The sequence below is a fragment of the Opisthocomus hoazin genome, chromosome 6 (genome assembly GCF_030867145.1).
Source record: "Opisthocomus hoazin isolate bOpiHoa1 chromosome 6, bOpiHoa1.hap1, whole genome shotgun sequence".
In the NCBI taxonomy this organism is placed as follows: Eukaryota; Metazoa; Chordata; class Aves; order Opisthocomiformes; family Opisthocomidae; genus Opisthocomus; species Opisthocomus hoazin.
In genome coordinates, this window is record NC_134419.1 from 45,151,355 (window position 1) to 45,172,384 (window position 21,030).

Here is a 21,030-nt window from a genome sequence, read left to right on the forward strand (position 1 = left end):
TGGAATTTCTGCATTTTAGAAATTGTTTTAAGCTGTTTCTTTGAAATAAGTTTTTACATTAATATTTGGCAAGGCAGATGACACGCTGGATTTAAGGAATAGTATTTGCAGCGAGAAGTTCAGCCAGCTGATTTTTGCATCTCAAGTGAATATCTAATCAGACCCAATACAAAAGTGCAGACTTAGTTCCCCAGACAACTTAAACTTACACCAGATGTTATCTTACTTAAGATATCTTGGTGGTTCCCAACAAAAACAATAAGGTACCAGTGAGGAAAAGATTAAATACCTAGGCATTATGATTTGGGGTAAAGATAGAAGCGGGACCTTCTGCTGAGACTCCAGCCCTTAAAACTCCAGCTGCTACTGCTGTCCTGGCTCTGCTGCCCGAGAATGAGCATCCAAGCTGCCCCTGGCTGGCACCACTGCTGCTTGGCCCACACTGGGGTGGTCCTGAGCTGTTTGGCATTGCTCAGTGCTCAGCTGCTGCTCTGACAGGACCTGTTTGTCCTCGTTCCCGTGTTTCAGAAGCACGGCAGCCTGTTGGTGCTGATAGCCAGATCTCACCTTCTGCTTCTCATGGGGCGGTTGTGCGCATCGGCAGTGGTGAGGAAGAGAAGTGTCCAGTGTCTGCTCTGTGCGGCGGGAAACGCCCTGCGGTGTCAGTGGTGGAAGGCAATCAAGGAGGGCTGGAGCTGGAGGCAGCACCAGGAACCGCTTCTGAAAAACCTTTTTTTCTGTTCATCATCCCAAAGTGTGGAAGTGAATGCATTGGACTTAAAAGGAAGGCAAAACTCTCAGAAAATGTTAGTGTCAGGGTTGGGTATTGACACAAGTCCAAATGATTGAGTAGTTGAGAACTCCTGAACTTTCTGGGGACCTTGCAGGCCTGGTTTTTTCTCTAAGAATTATTAAAATCCCCATTCGTCACACAGTCTTCACAAACTTCAGACACATCAACAAAACAAAAAAATTCCTCATACCAAAATCAAAAGAACATCATCATACCACCACCCAGAAGTGGACAATTTACACACAATCCACCCTTTGTCCCTACAACAACAGGAAAAACATCATTCTCCACAATTATTCCCTGCTTTTCACATTGCTCAGTCCGTGTTTTGCCCATTACCCCTCCATTACTATCTTTATCTCAAATTCTTTGTGCCCCACGTTGGGTCCCAAAAACTGGTTTGTTTAGCCCAGATAAATGCCAAGTGCCCACCAAAACTGGTCTGAGTTCAGCTCCCTGCAGTAGCTGTCTGGGTAAGCACATGCTGCTGTTGCCTGCCTCAGCCAGGCAGCTCATTAGGAGCATGGGCAGCTCATTAGGAGCACGGGCAGCCCTTCGTTACAAATGCCAGAGACACTGGCACGGGCTGTGGGCTCTGTTCGGTCAATGCGAGGTAGGAACAAGAATGGTTTTGAGCGTGGTATCTCCTTGGAGGCCTTGTGGTGCTGGGTTCGGGATAGACACCTCACCGGGAAGGGGGTTTTACTGCTGACGGTCGATCCAGCAGGAAAATACTCGCCTCTGACAGCGCTTTAAAGGTCGTGGGGTAGCTTATTAGCAGCTTTGGTGTCGGAAATTCAGTCGGTGACTTAAAAGCTGTTATTCATGATTTAAAATTTGCACTCCCAGGGAGTTATTACTAATCATGTACAGTTCACGGTCCCTAATGACTTCTAATTTTACCTACTCATTTGTCTCTAAATTATAATCTCTAAATTATATAATAATTAGATTAAAAATTATAAATAGCTACCTTAACCTTACATCTTTTAATTAAATCTTTAAAAAGTGGGGGGGTGGGGTGTGTTATAATTCTGAGTATTTTAACTTTTGCTTTTGGGCTAGGCTGCAGGCTTTGACTCTTTAGTTAAAAGACATTGTATAAAATTCTTACTTTGGATAATGATTGTCCCTCATTGCGCTAGTAGGTATTTTTTCAAAATAGGATGCAATGTATTCCTGTAAGCAAGGCCCTCACTGAACGGAGTTAAATGCTGCCTGTTGCTTGGATGAATTATTTGGTCTGTTCTAACAGGGATTCCCCAGAAGAGGACAGGGTGCGTTATATCTCCCTAGTAATCCCCAAATAGAGAGAGAAAAGGTTGAGACCTATGAATTGCAGAGAGAATGATTCTGTTCAGTGTGCGGCTCAAAGTTGTTCAGATTTATACAAATCCATCTAAAAATCGCCGCATAGCGACTGCCTTCCTGGTCCTGTTCTGCTTTTCATCATTCTTTGGGACTTTTTCTGGCATGAAGTCCTCTGGAAGTGCTTCCCTTTCCCTTGCTCCTCAGCCATAGCATTGGGAAAGGCATGGCTAGAGCCTGTTTCAGGACTCGAATTTTGCAGCTGTTTCCAGTTACTGCTGCGTTACTCCAAGCTATCTGGTCAAGCATCTTCTCTTCTGTGTGGCTGCGGATGACAGTGGCACTTCAGTTACGCTCCTGAGCAGTTAACGCGAAGCTCAGTCACTGACCAGGAGTCATCAGAAAAATGTATGACTCCGGAGAGCGGCTTGTTTTCCCCAAGTCCTTAAAATACTTAAAACCAATTACATATGCTGTATAAATATACTATACCCTGAAAACTTGTGTTGACTCTTTTCTTAGCCTCTTCAAATCTCACATCATGTTTCTTATGCTACGTTTCATCTCGATGTGCTACTTTCCTTATTAACCCAGTCTGTTTTTCCTTCCATGTGGCTCCTCTATTACTTCTTCTGACTTAAAGCCTTTGGACTTTTACCCACTCCACGCCTGGCTCGTGGGCGAGGCGGGAGCCCTTGGGGGTCCCGGCTGATGGAGCTGCGGCGGGGCTGTGCAGTGATGTGCGGCGAGGGAAAGCCCAGCGAGACGGGAGCTGCCACCTACCCGCTCCGAGGATGGGCTTTAAACCACAACGGACTGCGTTTACGAGCTCTCTGCTAAGGATTAGGCTTTTTTCTTATTTCTGCGTTGTTCATAATTTTTCATGCTGAAATGCAGTCAACCGTTATGGCAATGTGAAGTTCATGGCAAAAAGCGGTAAATTAAGACCCTTACCCATACCCCGGGCTTGACTGCACACCGCTGCTTCTGCTCTGGAACAGAACAAGAGCAGAAATAGCAGGCTATGCCTTTATTATAAAGTGAGTTCACAAGTGATTTCGGTTACCTGAGCATATGGACCTGCTGACTGCGTTTGGCGTAGCCACGCTGTGGTACGAGCACGTGTGTTTGCATACAGCTGCACACAGGGTAGGCTTGCTCTTTCCCAGCAAAACGTGGAGCTCTTCCTTGAAGGTGTTTCCTAACCTCATCCAAGAAAGGGAGGAAATTAGTCATGTTTCAGATATGAAAATCTCTTGCTTGAATAACAATGTCTATTCTGTGTGTTGCTTTAGGCAAAGATCTGGCTAAATGGCTGGAAGATGTTAGCCGAGCGTCTAGTCTCAAGCTTGTGGCTGCCGGCGGGGATGGCAGAGATGGCGTTGGCACTGCGTGGATCCACGGCCGCGGGCTGCAGCCGCTGCACAGAGCCCCACTGCCGGGCCGGGGGCTGCCGAAGGCTGCGAGCCCAGTGTCCCCGTCCTCCCCACTGGCGAGACTCTCCAGGCAGCCGGTGTGTGCCGTGGGAGCTGCTGGCTGCCCGGCCGCCTCTGTGGGAGCCTTTGTCTGGGTGTGCTCTCTGCTCTGGCAGCAAATGTGGAATTGAGTTACTGGAAGGAGAAGTTAAACCCCAGCGGTGTCTCCATCCACAGAACAAGTTCAGTAACTTAATTATGAATGCTTCAGCGTCAATACTGAGTTCACATTATCGCTGGTTGCCTCAAGCCTGATCTAGCGCAAAAAGCAAAACCCACCAGCCTGGAGGACTGAACTCCCTTCGACTGGAGCCACGGGCAAGTTCTGGAGAAAAAGGGAACAGCCGGGTTTTGATCGGTGCTGTCGGCCGGTTGTCAGTCGTCACGGCTCCGGGGTGTCGGAGCCGGGTGTTTGCCCCGCACGGGCCACTCCTGGCTCTGCGAGGAGCCCTGCCCTTGGCTCCCTTCCTGCGGAGGGAGAGTAAAACCCACACTGCTCGGCTCGGGCTGCCCGCCGCTGTGGCACAGCAAAGACAAATGACAGTATTGTGCTTTGGGGTCAGAATCAACCGTCTGCCCGCGGCGGGCGCTCGGGTTACATGGCCGGGCGCTGGGCCGTGTCACCGTGTTGTGACAGATGCTGTGTATGTAAGGCACAGGTTCCCTTTTTTAAGCTGTGGTCCAAGTGGAAAAACCCAGCTGTGCTTTCCTGGAGGAGTCACTGCACTTGAGTGTCAGAGCAGTAAATATAGTCACATTCGTTTAAATAGGAACATGCTCCACTGAACTGAGAAGCAATTATTATTTGTTTATTTTTAGCTGTTGTATGCTACACACGTTAATTGTAACCTTCTCCAAGGAACTTGCAATTTGTGGAGGGAAGGGGAAATGTTCTTGATTAAGGGATGCCGAAATGAGGTTGGCTCAGGACACGCTTTTATGTTGGACCCTTTACAGGAGTGAATTCAGGTTGTGCTTTTGAATTTGAAAACTTTGTTTAAAAAATGTCGTTCAATGGGACTAGTAGATGCTGGCTTGGAGAATCAGAAAATACAGATGAAGAAGTACAGGGCAATACTTAGTTCTGGGTCCGCTGCATCCAGAAGAAAATACTTAGTGGCATTTTTTGAAAATTTTGTAAAAGCCTGTGATCTTTTGGACTTTGAGATACACACACCTGTAAAGCACTTCTTAAAACCACTCTGTAAACTGGTGAGATTGTGCTAGTCAATGTTCAGCACCTCTCTGTATTTAAGCCTGGAGACTTGCGTGAGGAGGGAAAGAGAAGTGGTGGGTAAGCCCCGACTGCTCGTATGTGAATGCAGACGTATATTTAAATTGCAGTTTTTACTGTGCGCTGGAATATAAACTTTAGAATAAATTTAAACAGCTTTTTGCTTTTTCAGATGAGGGAATGAAAGGGCAAGAGCTCCCAACAGCATTTAAAGTGACAATTCAGCGTAAATGCAGTAAGGGGTTGACTTCTGCGTGGGTGTAATGATAAAGCTTTCCGCGTCCTCGCGGTGGGGTTGGCTTTGGTTCCTCTGCAGTGCATTTGCTCTGTGCGTGACACCCAGCTGCACCTGAAAGAGATCAGTCATCTGCATTTCGCTCAGCTGTGAAGCAAGCCGAGGAGCATCGGGATGCGGCTGAAGTTGGGCAGTGTGTGGTTCGTGGTCCCATGGTGCTCGTGTCCTTGCCAGGCCTGCCGGCTTGCAGGCTGAAGGGCTCCACCTCTTCACTGGAAAAGCTCAACAGCAGAGGAGACCGGGACAAACCACTGCTTTTCACATTGCCATGGTTGCGCTGGCTCTGCAGACCTCTGCTTTTATTGAGATAGTATCCATTTTTCATACTGCGTCACCGAGTGAGGTGCCTTTGGGCCATGCAAGGCAGCTGTGCCGGGCACACAGGGCTGTCATGAGCAGCTCCTTGCAAACAGAATTAACCCGTACCCGCCCCCTCTCTGGGACCCGAGGCTTCCCGCTGCTCTACATTGCAGCATGATGATGCCTTCAGACTCATGTGAGTTCGTCTGAGCCAGGAGAGCAGCCCCACAGCTCCCTTAGAAAGGCACAGAGCCATGCTGGCCTTCAACACCCGGCCAGGCGAGAAAAGAGCTTTTTTGGCTTCCCCCTGACCCCTCCGTGAGAGGCTGCCTCTGCCACAGGTGTTGCGTTAGTGGGAGTGGTGGCAGCTGTGGGCTTCATTAGGGCCTGGGGGAGTAATTGGCTGCTCTCATTTGGTGCCTGAAGCTGGTGGAGAAAGGTTCTTCTGCTTCTTTCCCAAGCGACATGGTTTCTCTCCTTCTGGGTTAGAATAAGGTAAATGTTTTATTGAATTTTCTGGGATATACTACTGTGAGACTGCACCAAAAATGAAATAGCTTTCTTTTAGCAGGAGAGCTTGCGTGCACAGGTTTGCGTTGTGCTGGGTTGGAAGAGTAGGTGTTGCAGCTGAGAGCTGCATGGTGGTACCACGTAGCAGAAGCACTTCTGAACTGAGGGCAGAAGCGTGAATAAGTCCCTTTCACGTTGCAGTCTAAATGTTTGCATGGGGTTGTATTTAAACACAGCTCTGCTTTGGTTAGCTCAGTCCTGTTCTGGGATAAGTGAAGTCCCTCTAAACTTGAAGTGAAGTGGGTCTTTGTGGAGTAGGCAGGGGTTGGTGGCGATTGAACTGGTTTATTGGAACCAGTTTGTAAAGTTTGTATGTAGTGTGGCGAGTTTCTCCAAAGGAGTCTTTTTAACCCCAATGGTTTCGAGGCTGCCTTGTAGCTGTAGGGCTTGTGTCTCTCACACGACTTGGGTCCCTTGACCCGTGTCCTCTCATCGTTCCCTCCAACTGCTACACAAACCCTTTGCTGCTGCAAGTTCACTTCAAGGCTTCAGTGCTTTCTCCCACAGGTAGAATGCTTTGCAGCCCGCATGGGAGTTGCACGTGAAAGAGGGTTTTAACCCATTACTGCCCTCTGCGAGGCCAGTGGCTCACCAAACTCTTTTCAAGATGAGCTTGGGTTTATGATTGTGGTGGGTGCTGATCTTAAAAATCCCAGCAACTGTGGGGTTTTTTTGCAATTGCTTTGATATTTGCTTGTCCCTGGAGGGCGCGAGTGCTCTTTGCGAGCACCGAAGTGTTCTCAGATCTGCTAAAAATGCCTTTTTTGGGGGGGAAAAAAAGAAATTATCTATCTGGAGTAAAATAAAATGTAGCATAGAAGGTATAAAACAGCCTTTGTGGATCTGGCGTACGGCCTGGCTGGCTGCTGCGGGAGCGGGTGCCCAGCGTGTCGGGCTGTGGGATAAACTGGGAGTCTCTCCAGTGAGCAGCGACAGCGATGGGTGCGGAGGAGACAAGAGATGAAGCTGCGTGGGGCTGCGGAAACGCGAGCTGGTGGGTGCAGCGGTGGCTTTGGCCGCGGGAGAGCCCAAGCTCTTGCACGGATTTCCTGCAGCCTTACGCAAGCTTAAGCGGCTTCTCTCCAACTCTGCTATGAGCCACGGGGAAAATGATTGTATTAAAGAGGCGGTTTGGAGAAAAAAGAAAAACCTTCGAGATGATTTGGTGCTGAGGTACGCTCTGGAGAGGAGCTTGGAGGCAGATCAAAGCTCGGGGCGCTCTCGGCACACGCGTCGCACGCTGCTCCCGGGCCATGCAGCTGTCGGGCAGCAGCTGGGATGGCGTTCTGGCCGGCAGATGCAGCCCAGTAGAGCGGTCACTGGGGGGTTTTTTGTGTTTGTTACTTTTAAAATCTTGTCAGAGTGACTTTTTGGCTGCTGGGTTCTTGTGGAGTTATTCTTGGGGCACTTGGATGCTGTGAAATTTCTGAGAAGTGAGATAAGAGATGTATAGGGGAAAAATGGGTTTGCTTAGATTTGTGGGTTTATTCATTGGTTGCTTGGATTTTGTTTTTGAAGTATTTTAGGAGTGTGGGTTTTTTTTTTTTTTGTTTTTTGTTTTTTCCAATTGAGACAATCTCTTCAGCACTGAGCTCTAATGTCCACAGACATGAATAGTTCAACGCTTCATTAAATTCTGCTAGAGCTGTAAGTGCTGGAGATGTCAGTGAAATCCCTCACTTACCGCTGTGTTGGCCGAGGCCCTGAGCGCGCCGTTGGCGCAACCGACAATGTGTTGTGCTTCGCTTCTCTGTTTTAATGGGTGTTTGAGAAGGTGCAGTGTCGTGAGCAATGGCTTCTTGGAATTGAATGTAAACAAGCAGCTGTTGTTTGAAAGTTTCCTTGTAAATATTTAATGTTGGCATTGACGGATAGGAAGATTCTGTGAATTTAATGTGCCCCGGAATCAGAGGAGGCCTTAGTGCGCTCATGTGTCGGCGATTAACAAGGTGTTAAGGGCTTTTTTGGCTGCGTAAGGAGATTCTGTTGGATGTCACTGGGCTTCTGCCTCCAAGCAGAATTGTATTAATTTTAAGATTCAGATACCTGCTTAATCTGAAGCAGTTAGATAAGATTAGAAATACAGGAAGCAAATTTGCACTGAATTTAAAGTGGTGGGGATGTTTGGATCTGGTGCTTTGGCTTCTGTTCGCTTTCAGCTTTCCTTTGACCTTGTGAAACGGTCTCCATGCCTTGCGCTGGGGTGGGGTTGTTAGCAGGGATCCTCTGCGTGGCAACAGCCCTGGATTTGGGGGGTTTGGTGGGTTTTTTTCTTCTGGTAGGAGCTACTGATAGTTTCAAGTAACTCTATACCGGTTTTGCCAAACAGTGTTTCTTACAGAACTCTTTATATAGAAGTGTTTTTTATTACTAATTGTTAGAAGCCTCTGAATTGTTAATACACTAGGATGCATGCCTTAGGATATCAGAAACAGTATGTTCATTGGCTTAGTATTTTTAGATTAAAGTTGCATTTCCTGGTGATTTGAATTTCTTCCTTGTCACCCTCTTGAGAAAGAGTCTGTCTGAGGCTGTGTCAGCACTCCCTGCATGACATAGGACTTGGCTGCTTTTTAGTATTTCATTAGGAAAATAATCTAATACCCCAAAGTTGTTTTGCAGCAGTCGGCTACATTCCTTTTCTGTGCAAAAGCTGAACGTGCTATCAAGGAGCCACAAAACCGCTGATGTTAGTAATTGCTTACAACGCTGGAAATATTAGAAACATTTAAATGCTTTACTGTTCTGAATAATGTTACAGAAATGGTGATGCCTTAGATCATGCCTCCAGATTACTGCAGAAATACACCCCCAAAAGTTGTTTCTCTCTCTTCCAAAGCCCACCTAGGGGAGCAGGGGAGGCAGGCAAACCTCTGCAGTGTCAGGGAGCTTGTGCTGGAGGCCTGTACAGATGTGCCAAGACCCCAAAGCATGCCCAGTTCTCCCTGCCTTTCCAGGGTCAAGCCTCTCCCTCTTCCAGGGAGGAAGAATTTGAAAGCAGCTATTGCTAATACTTGCATGCTCACTGGTCTGGAAGATTCCTCAACAGCGTGCACTAACACTTTAGGATAAAGTCTGTCTGTGATTTTTTTTTTTTTAAGTATCTCGCTGTCCACACAGCCCTATTTAATGGCTGCAGAGAACCGCAAGACAAAACGGTGCTTCTGTACGCTGCTTGCAGGCTTTTCCGATTCGTTGGGAAGCTGGGGTTGCCCTGATAAAATTATGTGCGTTGCAGACTGAGGAGGGAAGATCTGTCAGCGCATCCTCAGAATTGCTCATTTTCCTCCAAAAGATGTGCTTGTGCCAGTTGTCAGCTGAGTTTTGCTATGTGAGTTATTTGCTAAAAGAAGCGGTTTCTTGGGAACTATTCACTTGATAAATCAAGTTGCCACTAATGTAACTAAAGATATCTACGCTGGCGATTGAGTTACTGCTTGTCATACTGCGTCGTGCTGTAATGGCAGTAAAGTGCCTGGAATGCAATTTTATTGTTTACTCTTATGCCTGTGTAAATAGCTAATTTATCTTAATGACTGGATGGGATGTAATTGGAATTGAGTTTTCAAGGATGTAATATGCATATTAATTATAAACGTGAACTGGCCATCGGGAAGACTCTTGTCTGCCTGATCCTCTTAATGCTGGTAAACATCATTATCTTTTCTAATGAGCCGTGATGACTGACTGTAGCGCTGTTCTACTCTGGGAGTCTATTGTGGACGCCTGGTTACCAAAACAATTTCCCCCGAGAGTTTTCAACAGATAGGAGATCCTGCAAGCGTTTTTAGAGCTCCTGCACTGGCAAGGTGGAACATTTCTGAAGGTGGGGAAGCTGGATTCTACTCGCAGCTCTGTGCCTGTCTGGTCCCCGTGTGACCCTGGAGAAGCAGCTTTTCTTCTGTGGAGTAGGGCATGAAACAGGGTAGTGGTTGCAACCAAATGTCCTGGAACATCGAAATGTCAACAGAATCTTGCTACAGGAAACCCTGCAGCATGCTGCAGCCCACAAACCTTTCTGTGCTTCCCTGTTAAAAGGATAAATATGTGGGCAGGAAAAAATGAAATTCAACTCTTGGAGCACATGAAATATTTTTACACAGTGGAACTGTTAATAACTTTCATGGAAGAGAATGAAAATATTCCGTAGTAGAGACACTGTATCAAATCCATAAAATACTATTATAAAGAGCACATGAGAAGTGGCAGCATGTTGTTGGCTTAGTGTTGCTCTTGCCTTTGTTGGAAGATATTTAAATATTTCATAATGTATCTTTATAAGCCGGAACTTAAATTTAAGTAGCCAGTTGTTTCATTGCGACTATATGGCCTTCCGCAGTTGGTTCACCTCATTCAGCCGCTGGTTTGTGGCTTGATCGGTTTGCAAGTGAAAAATAAGCATGGAAAAAGTTCAGCCTGGTTGAAGCAAGTTTTTTTTTTTATTATTAATGCAAGCACATCCAGTCAAACACAGAATATCCTGCTTTATGGTACAGCTTTTATATTTAGCATTTCAGCTCAGAATAGCAAAACACGGTATTGAAGGAACGTATCAAACTGAGGGAGGAAAAATGAAAAGGAACCGATGTGGATACTGCATTGATTTCAAGTATATACTAGGACTGATTGACGAGTGAAGTGCACATTCATGTGAAAGCTTTTTTTATACAGTTACAGAAAGTGTTCTAAAATTGCATCTCAAATATATATTTTTTTCTTAAATTTTAAGCATCCCTTTTAAATTTCAGTTACGTAAACAAAGCTGATATACAATCCCTCTTATAGTGTCCGACAATGTTACTAGCTAGAACATCTCTGAAAGTGCAAAACACTGTAATAATACAGTATAAATATTCTTACTCTAATCCAGGGCTGAAGGTCAGTACTTCAGCACAGGAAAAATAGCAGCAGATCATAAGAATTATCCCTTCCCCTTTTCTGGGCTGTTCTTGTTAACAGTTAGTATGCTACTCCTTCCTTCTTCATGGCATAACTTGCTTTTGTTTCTCTTTGTCAATGCTATGGGAATAGCAAAATGTTGATTTATCTCCCTTCCTTACCCCAACTTACTCTTCTAATTTTAAGTATTTGCAAAGGGGGGGATTTTAAGTATTTGTCAAGGGAGAGAGGGGAGGCTCTTTAATTTTTCAGTGTACTACAGGGCCAATACAGCAAATAATTTCTGCTAAGTGACTGCAGATGCTATATGAAACAGTGGCACTGCTCTTGGTCGTAGGTCCTCGGCAAGAGGAGTCTACCGGAGTGGAATAAACCAGACCTTCGGTCCAGCAAGTCTTGTCCCTTCTTCAGCAGAAGGCAGAGTAAGATAAAACCCACCTACTTAGATTGATTGCTTTTGAAATAGCTTGTGCGGAGGTCCTCTCCGAGGCTCTATGAAGGCGGCTGCAACCGCTGTGAACTCTAGCAGGCCTTGTTCAAAAAAAAAAAAAAAAAAATAAAAAATCTAATTGTCTGGCTCAAGTAATTATCTTTACAAATACCCAGCCTTCAAGCCTTAAGAGAGCCATTACTGGAAAGGACAATAATAATAATTTGTTCATTAAACAAAATAGTTTTTAATTTAAGCCTATTTTTTTTTCTTAATTCAGAGATGAAGTTGAGAAAACAAGGCTTGAACTGTGTATTTTTTTCTGGAACTGAATACCTTGAATCTTAACGTAAGCTCCTCAGGTGCTCATTTGGATAACCAAATAGGGTGCAAACTCAAGGCTACAAGGAGAAATTAGAAATGGTAAGCATCAGCAGGTTTACAAACCATCTCTAATTTTGGTAGTGACCTGGGTTCAAAGGTTTGACCTATTTCTTACGGTGTTTCTCCTTAGATTTCAATGGGTTCTGGCCTGGACAGTTAATCATGGCTTGCAAAATACTAGAAAAAGCTTATAGCATATGTTGGTCTTTGCTTTACTTGCAAGTGCAGACTAGCATTTTTGAAGGAAACAAGGGCATTTAATGCTCAGTTCAGTGGTGATGAACTCTTCCTAAGCTTCTTTAGAAATTTTAGCCTTAGCTTCAGATCGGACATCTGAGTTTACTTCCCTCTCCCTAGCTCATGTACGATTTTGATTTTCCAAAACCTGTTTTTAAAAAAACATATTGAGCCTGTTTTGCAGAGATAATCTAGGTTAGACATCCTTCTATTAAACAAAACAAAAAAATATCCCTGATTTTTTCAAAAGGAAAACACAAACTATTCTGACAGCCATAATTTTAAGGATAGTTCCCAGAAGTACTGAAACTTGGACATGCGTGCATCTTCACACACGTACGCACACATACTCACACACAAGCACACATCCCCCAGCAGTTTCCCCATCTTATCTCTTTAAATCATGTAACAAAAATACGTTTGCTGCACCATCAATGTTACAGGCAGGTATACTCTACTTCATGTGCCATATTCTCCATGTTATTTTAAAAGTACATTGTAGCTGGTTTCAAGCCATCCATATTTTTATTTTCTTTACTTCCAGTCCAGCATAATAGAAGGTACACTAAACAATATCAGTACCTTGTAAGGCACTATTTTCTGATGTAGGAGAGGAACACGCTTACGGCAGACGTCTAAGGCCTCGACTCTACAAACACTTACTGACAGATGTGAAGAGTGTTGCTGATTTGAAGGAGACCCTTCACTTCCAAGCTAGAGAGGCATGTTGAGAGTTCTATAGGGTACTGGTCCAATGGAGTATTTAACCTGAACACTGGCTTTAGTTGGGATGTGTGTTTTAATTTTTATTTATTTTGGTGGAAGTAATAAAATAAAAATTTGGATGGTGATAGAATAAGATCTACCGAGGGATACCATCGCCCATGATACATTTCATCTCTGAGAACAGGGCCCTGCCCTTAAATTTAAAATAAAAAACCAAAACCCTTCACTTAAGTGCCTTAAGGTTGACATGTGAAATATTTACCACATTTTATTTCATAAAAGTTACTGTATATACAAAAGAGACCTCAGCCAGTGAGGCCTTTCTTAGCTCAGTCCAAGTCTTTCGGGTTGTAAAAACACATTCATTCGATGTGCTTCAAAGTCTGCAGATCAGATCCAAAAATCTCAGGCTCTGTTAAGCAGAGTTGTCCTAGAAGTAATAAAAAAATAATGTTTTCTATCATGACAAAAAGTTTTACAGTTTTGGTAAACGTTGGCAATAGATCTATCTCGCATCGTTACCTGGAAGCCTTTCTTCAAGGGATAGACTTTCAACTGCTACAAACTGGAATACATCTATGAATTCCAATAAAGATGCTGACTTTAAATTAAATGAAAATTTAACCTTTGTAACATTACTTCAGGCCCTTAAGATGCAAATAACATACCTTACTCTGTCTTTCTAAACTATTGTTTGTTAAACGGCATCAGATTTAAAGCAAGGTACATTGCATGGGTGTCATCAGTGAAAAGCTTATGTGGACTTCCTAAGAGACACTGGCAAACAGTGTCTCATCGGGGACAACTCAGTTGTAATACGGAGCTCAGGACATGTAGACTTCTTCATTCTTTATCTGGTGCAGATATGTCAAATCTAAATGCTTAATATGATTTACAAATGTCTAAATCTCTCTTTCTGCCTTGGCCTCACTATTAGAAGAAATCTCATCTAAATTAACCGATCTCATCATGTACTTCCCCCTCTCAAGGGGGGAGGAGGTGTCACTGAGACTTTCTCCCGTAAGAGTAGGTTGAAAATTAGAGTATTCATATAAAATTTCATCCTTTTATAAGATTTCTCAGTGCGTAGGTATGATAAATGATGGCACCTTCTTAGTATCTTTATATATTTGTTCCCCCGAGAAAAGTATGTCTGAAAACTGCTACAAATGTAGATTCTTTTACTGTATTGGATGTCCTAGACAAAGCGTATTCTCTTTCATAGCCCCAGCAGTGATCCTGCAACCTGAACTGATCTGGCTGGAAAAGCTGTATCAAAATCCAAGCCCTGCTGAATTTTTTCCAGATTTGAATTTTGAAGAAAAAGTAATTGTATTTAGGCCAAAATGGTCTTAAGCTGGGTATGCAAATAGGAGGGAGGAAGCTGATGATCGCATGCCTGTATATGTTTGCAAAAAAGACTCATGCTCTGAGAAAGCTTTATACCTGAGTGTTTTCCAGCTGTCTTTTTCCATGTGGTTTTCTGGACCTTCACTTTCAAAGGATGCAATGAACAGAGCTAGTAAATAAAATAAGAATAATCAGATACATGGGCTCTATAACTGGAGAAAAAAATAATTAAACGTTACAATATAGCAGGTGTATCTTAGGAGACTTCAGAATGAAGTTCATTCTTATCAGAAACTGATACGGAAGTGATAATACATACTTATCAAATTTTTTTTGCATGTTAATTTTTTTCATTTGTATATTATGTCTGCATTTCAGCAAGCAGACTCACTATAATGGATTTTACCTTCTTCACTATAAATAGGTGCTGTGAGTAGATAGCTCTGGATCTTCTTGTCTTTTTCAAAGGGGCACTCAACCTGCTTCCATGTCAGAAAATCGTGAATCTGTCTTGAAATTTCCCAGAATTTCTGCATAAGATAATTAAAATAATATTAAAATCAATTTGTTTTCTTTCAAATATTAGTTCTTTTGTTTCAATTTCACAGCCTCTCAGTCTTGTTCTTATTCATGCTGCTTCTCTTATTATCCCTTACTCAGTCTTCTTCCTTGTTCCCCTTTCTTCTTACTGCTCCCTTCATCTCCCCCTCTTGCTCCTAGCTGCTCATCTGTTGTCAGCCTCACAAGCTTAGAATAGCGTATCCCTGCTTAACCACCTGGTCTTTTGCATTCCATTCTTTTCATCCTCAACCTTTTCTTCATATATAGTAAAGAGCAGTTGCCCTGTTTTCTGTCTTATCTCTAAATTAGCCCGCGAGTGGAACTGCTCAGTAAATGGTTTTTGTTTACTGACTTGACTTTTTACATTTCCAACCTTCAACTTAAATGAAATGTGACGTACCTGATTTTTTCATAAAGCACTTTTTATATTTAAAAAATAACCAAAATAGCATATAGTAACTACAGATATCCTTACCTTCCTAGGATTTTTAAAATTGCGTAATTACTTAGGGTTTGTCTTGTATATTCCGTGTGCCTCCCTCCCCATCCTTACTAATGGCAAAAAACTTTAAAAGTACTTTTTATGGGCTGTGGTCTTTTGGATGTGGATGTTTATTAGTCAGGGAGAGAGAATCTAGCACCTGTGTAGAAACTCCCTTGACCTGATAAATACCATTTGCTGGCTGTGTGAAGCGTTTATAGCTAGCTAACCTGATGATATTTAATCAGCTAATGCTGATGATACAGGGTGAAGTCACCAATTGCAATTTGATCAGATATGATGGCTTGCTGCCACAGAAAAGCTTACTTTCCATTCTTTACTGCATTCCGCTTCCACAGGCCCTTTTGAACATAAGGCAGGTGCAGGGCTGAGGCGTGGCAAGCTTTTGTCTGCCATCATACTTGGTACACTAAAATTCTTAGCTTCTAGATCTCATGATTACATGTTCCATGATTACAATGTTCCTTGAAGAGATTTCTCTTTCCAATTAGCCAACATTAGACTACTTCTAGACTACCTGTGTATCACTTAAGTAATTTTTAATGCTGGGGGGTTTGGCTTCTGGAATTCTGATTTTCTTCTCAATCTTTTCATGCATCAGTTTTGGTAACAAATTATAACGTTATGCCAATCAGTTCTGCTTATGTGAATTATATGTTTTGCAGTGCATCTGTCCCACTTCTTGTAAAACTAACAAAAATAATCTATTTCAGTACATTTTAAAACTAATCTTTTAACTGAAGACAATTACATTGCAGCAATTTTATGAATTCTTTTCTGTGTATGCCATTGTAGACCTGCTGGATGTGTAATATAAACACGGCAACGGCAAGCGCTGGCTTTCACAGAAATTTGGTGAAATCATTTCCCCTAGATAACGATACCGCTTTATGTCTGGATCACAGCGATGCTGAAGGAATTGGTAATACAATGAGCTAGAAGTTCAAAACTGGCAAATGTTTGTAATGTACAAGGTTTAACTAGCATTACAGTTTCTATATTGGCAAAGTCCTACCTTGAAGTTTATCTGCCCATTGGGCAAGCGGTTCGTGTGTATTTTGTGCAGAAAGTAGATGTCTTTAATAAACAGGTTGAAAACTGGGATGACTATTTTCTCCCGATTGCTGTTGGCAGTCTGAGATCGCTGTGCTGCTCCTTGCAGGGCTGTGCGGTAATTACAAAAGTTGCTGGATGGATCCATGTGATGCTGTTGTTATGGGGGGAGAAAAGGCAGTCAGTAACACGTTTCCTAAATATAAAAAGCGTTGTTCTAACCATCATAGTTCATTCTTTATGAATTTGTTGGGCCCCTTTTCAAACCTTGAAGGTAGAGTACCTTATACTGATCACGTCTGGATTCAGGTGTTTTGAATTTCTGTCTTGTTTGAAAGGAGGGTTCTGTACTGGCTTTACATTTATGCTTTGCTTCAATGGTTAGTGGAAGACCAAAAGGAAATGATAAATGACTACTGGAAAAAAACAAAATTCTAACTTTCTGTCACAAATCTTTGATGACGATTTCAATGAAGTTTTGTTTTCATTCAGATCTCCACTAGATGGAGTACTCTAATTAGTTTTAAGGGTAGCAAGATGCCATTCACTTGAGTGAAAACTACCTTCGTATTAAATTGGAAAACATATGCTAGGAAGAAATGATTTAAAGAAAGCTTCCACCCACTTCTCTTTGCAGGTAAGCAGGGACTTTGAAATTCAGGAAATACTCTCCCTAACGTTTATATGCTGGTGACCACTGATAGGGGTGCCTCCGTGATGTTTGACTTAGTAATTCCACAGTGGAGGTTTGGATGAAACCATTTGGTGGATTTCTATATAAAGTCTAAATTTTACACATACCTCTAAAACATCAAATTTGGCTGTTTTGACCTTGGACCAAGTTTTCTTTAGGCGTGCCACAGGACTCAGGTTCATGCCAGCTGAATGGAGACAGAAGAGACAAAGAAACAAGCAATTGAGTTGAAAAAATACAGGACTAACATAACTCTGCATTTATGTATCAGCACTGCTCACTTTGAAAGGCAGTTCAGCTTGGCAAACAAAAGCTGTAGCTAACACTCACCCACCCACATGTTAATCTGCCACTGGCACATGCAGCCCCTGTAGCAGTGTGCGTGCTGATGGGGTCAGGCGATGTAGGGCAAGCACAAGCATAGTCTTGCCAGTCAGGCTGTAAAAGGGAGTGCCTTTTGTCATCTATGTTAAGGATACTCACAGATAATAGCCATCATTGAGTTAAAGTTTCCAATGTTGAAGCATTCTCTTGCCACGTCAATGAAAAATTCCACCATTCTTGTACGCTGCTTTTTCTTTACAACCTGAAAAAAACAAGATCTGTTGTGAGGGAAGGGATGGCCTGAATTTTGGATAGGACGTTCAGACAAAGGCATTGTAACGGGTTGATTGAATAGACATTTCAAGACTTTATCCAGCTAAATCTTACGATGATATAGGCCTGAGGGTATTTTGTTACGATTTTTAATAAAATAGCAGTAGTATTCAGGGCTACTATCAATTATCTGTCCAGTTGTGCGGGAGAGTAAATGTTTGTCTATATATAAAGTTCAGTGTCTTAGGGAATCTTGTATAAACAAGCTGGACACTTTCTGCAATTTCCTGTTACTGGAAAAAGGAGATAGCATGATGCCACTATCAGAAAGAATACGTGCAAAAAAATTTAAACCTCCGAGAAGGGGTGGGGAAAGCAGTGGACAGACTTAAGACCAGGGGCATGTAACCTGAATGTGAGAGAACAGTTGCCATGTCCTGATTTTCTCATTTTACTGTGTATACTCTTACATAACCTCTTGAGAGCAGGTAGTGATGACGATCAAATATATAAATTCCCACTCATGCAAACATGCAAAGGATCTAGCAAGAGATGCTGAACATCTGCGTTGCAGATTTTTATACATGCCCAAGCAAAATTAACATATAGCACTATCTCCAAACTTTGTTTCCAGAAGGCATCAGTCTTCCTCTCTTTTTGATTTTTCTTAGTATTATTGCCTAGATTACATTCATTCACCAAAAACTTTCCCATATCTAGAGCTAGAAGTTTGGTTTGACTACTTCACCAGGGATTTCCCTTTCTTTTTTATAAAAACCTCTTAACTAAATAGTTTGTGTCATATCAAAACTAAATGGTTCAGTAGTCAATGGCTTGGCTCTTGGTATCCTAAAACCTTTTGTTTGACTGGTTAACTAAATGTATTAGCCATACTAGCCAGCTCTGGAAGATGTCTTGGTGTGCTTTTGTAGTAAGTTTCTGCGAGAGCAGAAAATCTTAGGAGATTCGGATCAATATATCGAAGTCTGTGAAACTGCGGTAGGCATCTGGATTTCCACAGAAGAGCTACTGACCAAGCAGGAATAGAGGGAAAATTTCCCATTTGCTAGAATTGATGCATATCAAGAGGAATCTAAAAAGACAAAGAATCTACAGGCCAAAAAAAAAAAAAAGGGGTTCTCAGGCAGTATACCTTCCATTTCTTTGCTTATTATATGATAGAAGTTACTTTAACCTCTAATAAGGCTGTTGTCCCTCTTTTTCTTAACCTCTCCAGTAGTCCACTTTCTTTATAGACTTCTGAAGAAAGTTTATTCCTGATTTTTCTACAACAAAAAATAATATATGACAATGCTAATGATATGTACATGCAGTGCATTTAGACAATAAACAGGACAGCTGTTTATTGGTAAATCTGCATTTAAGGGAGGTATCTTTGAGAATTTATGGATGCATTTAAAAACAATAAATAAAAAAAAACCCAAAGGAGCTCCTAACTCAAACTCCACACAAGTTCCATTTAACTGCATGGCTAATTCTACCATAGAAGCTACACAAAACTAGAGAATATATGCAAAGCTAAACACAGCCATGAATTCATAATCGTATAAGCATGCAAATAATTTCATGCTGGAGTAATGCCATTATCTTTAATTACACTGCTAATGTTTAAATCTCTATTAGACCACTGCCTGCCTTTTGTCCTTAAGACCAGGACCATTTGCTATCTTCTTTTCTATGAATACCTACCCGACAAATCTCTGTAGCCACCAGCATGCTGAGACAATTGAACCAATTGTCGTAGGCCTCCAAATTATATGTTTTGGTCACATCGCCTCGGCACTGTAAGAGAACTGACCACATGTTAATCCTATTCTGTATCATGATAAATCAACATAACAAAAGATAAACTTCCTTTTCATGTCTTGATGAAATCTTGTTGGGTATTTTCTCAGGCATAAGCTTAGAAAATGTCAGCCTTTCTTGCACAGAGTATACTCAAATCATGGAACTCTTTACCCTGGTCATTCTTTGTTGCTTTTTCCCTCCGTATCCCTTTCTGTACCTTGTGATTATCCAGGGAGTCCATGTGGCTGACAATCTGCATCAGATCCTCTGGGTAAATGTTGCTCACCCTCTCCTGTGTTTGGAGAGATGAGAGACTGTCACTGTACAGACAAACATGGAGCTCAGTGAAAAACACATCAATAAAGCCAAAGTTAGGAGAACATTTTGGTAACTTTCATCTTCCTACAGTGCAGATGTGTGAGGTGTTTTTATTGGTATACCTGATTAGTCTTGTTCATTACTTGGTATTTTATGATTAAAACATTAGAGACTTCCAGTGAAGCCATAGCAAAATACACATTGATGAGTATATTAATACTTAGTAAATGGAAAATGAAGTAATTCACACAAATTAGTGTCTCACCAGTTCGATATAGGTCAGCTGCTGTGCCAAGATCAGAGGGTCACAGCACACACTCAGGATGTCCTTTTGAGTTGACTGTGACTTGGTTTTGAGGATGGTGCCTTTGTCGGTAGCAGGTTGCCGGAATTTCTCTCTGATTTCCTGGTACTGGCTCCGTGCAGAGAGGGCCATCAGGAGATTCTGTGTCATCTGGCTAATGATCTTTTTCACTGTTCCATTTTCCTAAGCAAAAGGCAGAAACAATGACTGCTAAAAACCTTTAGCTCTTGCAGATACAGATCGCCAAAGAATTTCTGACTGGGAAAAATAAACACCCATTATCAATTTTCTTTCATCTTATCTGAGCTGATCATCCTGTCACAAATAAACTTGTCCTACTGCCCACACAACTTCATAATGACACTGTTATGCCTGCCTGCCTTTCCAACTCTGTTTCCTTGCTTGGCTGGTCTGCTCCTTGCAGCAGTTTTTGGCTCATACCCCGTTTCAAAGGCATCAGGGGAAACAGCTTAAAAGTGGGTACAGCGCAAGGTGGTTGAGTTGCTTGCACGAGGCTTCTTGGATCCCCTGTGTACCAAGAGCCAAAAAGCTCTTTCTCATTCTGGTCAGAGCCACTGATGATCAAGTCTATCTAGCCCAGGCAGAATCCAGGGATAATTCACATATGTCCAGGAATACACCCCTAAAATGCCCTGGCTTGGCTTTGAACAACTGTAGCATCCAAAGATTTAGGTAAAAGCACAACACACATCATGTTCTTGGACAACTAAAATGCTTTTCTGTTCATCAGGTGCAGATTTTAAACATAAAATCTATAAGGACACACACTGGTACAGTCACAGAAATATTATCTGTCTGCTCAGTGTTTTGACAACTAAGGCAAGCCAAATCCTTTATGCCACTGATTGGTCGTGTCCTATAGACATTTCTCTATGAGGTCAACCCCAAAGGGCTAACTTGATCACTTTTCTATTCCTCCATTCCTCCTGATACTGATTAAATAACCCAGGTTCTCTGACCCTGTTCTTCCTGCTGCTGGAAAAACTAATTCTGCCAAAGGCAGTCCTTCTTCTCTTTTCGACACAACTGTTCTCTTGCTTTAATGCAAATTATTTCTCTTGCAGTTAGCCACAAGGTTAGCAGTTAGCTTACAACCTGCTGTGTTGGTTCCTGCCAGTCAACTGGATGCACTAGAAGGAACTGCAACGAATCTGTGATCGTTCAAAGAAG

At 42.5% G+C, this 21,030-nt stretch overlaps 1 protein-coding gene across 4 annotated transcripts in view; it reads right to left on the reverse strand.

Moving 5' to 3' along the window:
* Window positions 1-10,395: 10,395 nt before the first annotated feature.
* Window positions 10,396-21,030, reverse strand: part of RASGEF1A (RasGEF domain family member 1A) — a 180,452-nt gene continuing 169,817 nt past the window's right edge. For all 4 annotated transcript variants that reach the window (XM_075422976.1, XM_075422973.1, XM_075422975.1 and 1 more), the window contains 9 exons: window positions 19,801-20,022; window positions 19,435-19,509; window positions 19,119-19,211; window positions 17,295-17,397; window positions 16,919-16,998; window positions 16,080-16,271; window positions 14,408-14,531; window positions 14,098-14,170; window positions 10,396-13,081 (listed from right to left, as the gene is read on the reverse strand). In XM_075422976.1, coding sequence (XP_075279091.1) covers window positions 13,057-13,081; window positions 14,098-14,170; window positions 14,408-14,531; window positions 16,080-16,271; window positions 16,919-16,998; window positions 17,295-17,397; window positions 19,119-19,211; window positions 19,435-19,509; window positions 19,801-20,022 — 987 coding nt within the window. In that variant the 3' untranslated portion in view covers window positions 10,396-13,056. The remainder of the gene's footprint in view (window positions 13,082-14,097; window positions 14,171-14,407; window positions 14,532-16,079; window positions 16,272-16,918; window positions 16,999-17,294; window positions 17,398-19,118; window positions 19,212-19,434; window positions 19,510-19,800; window positions 20,023-21,030) is intronic.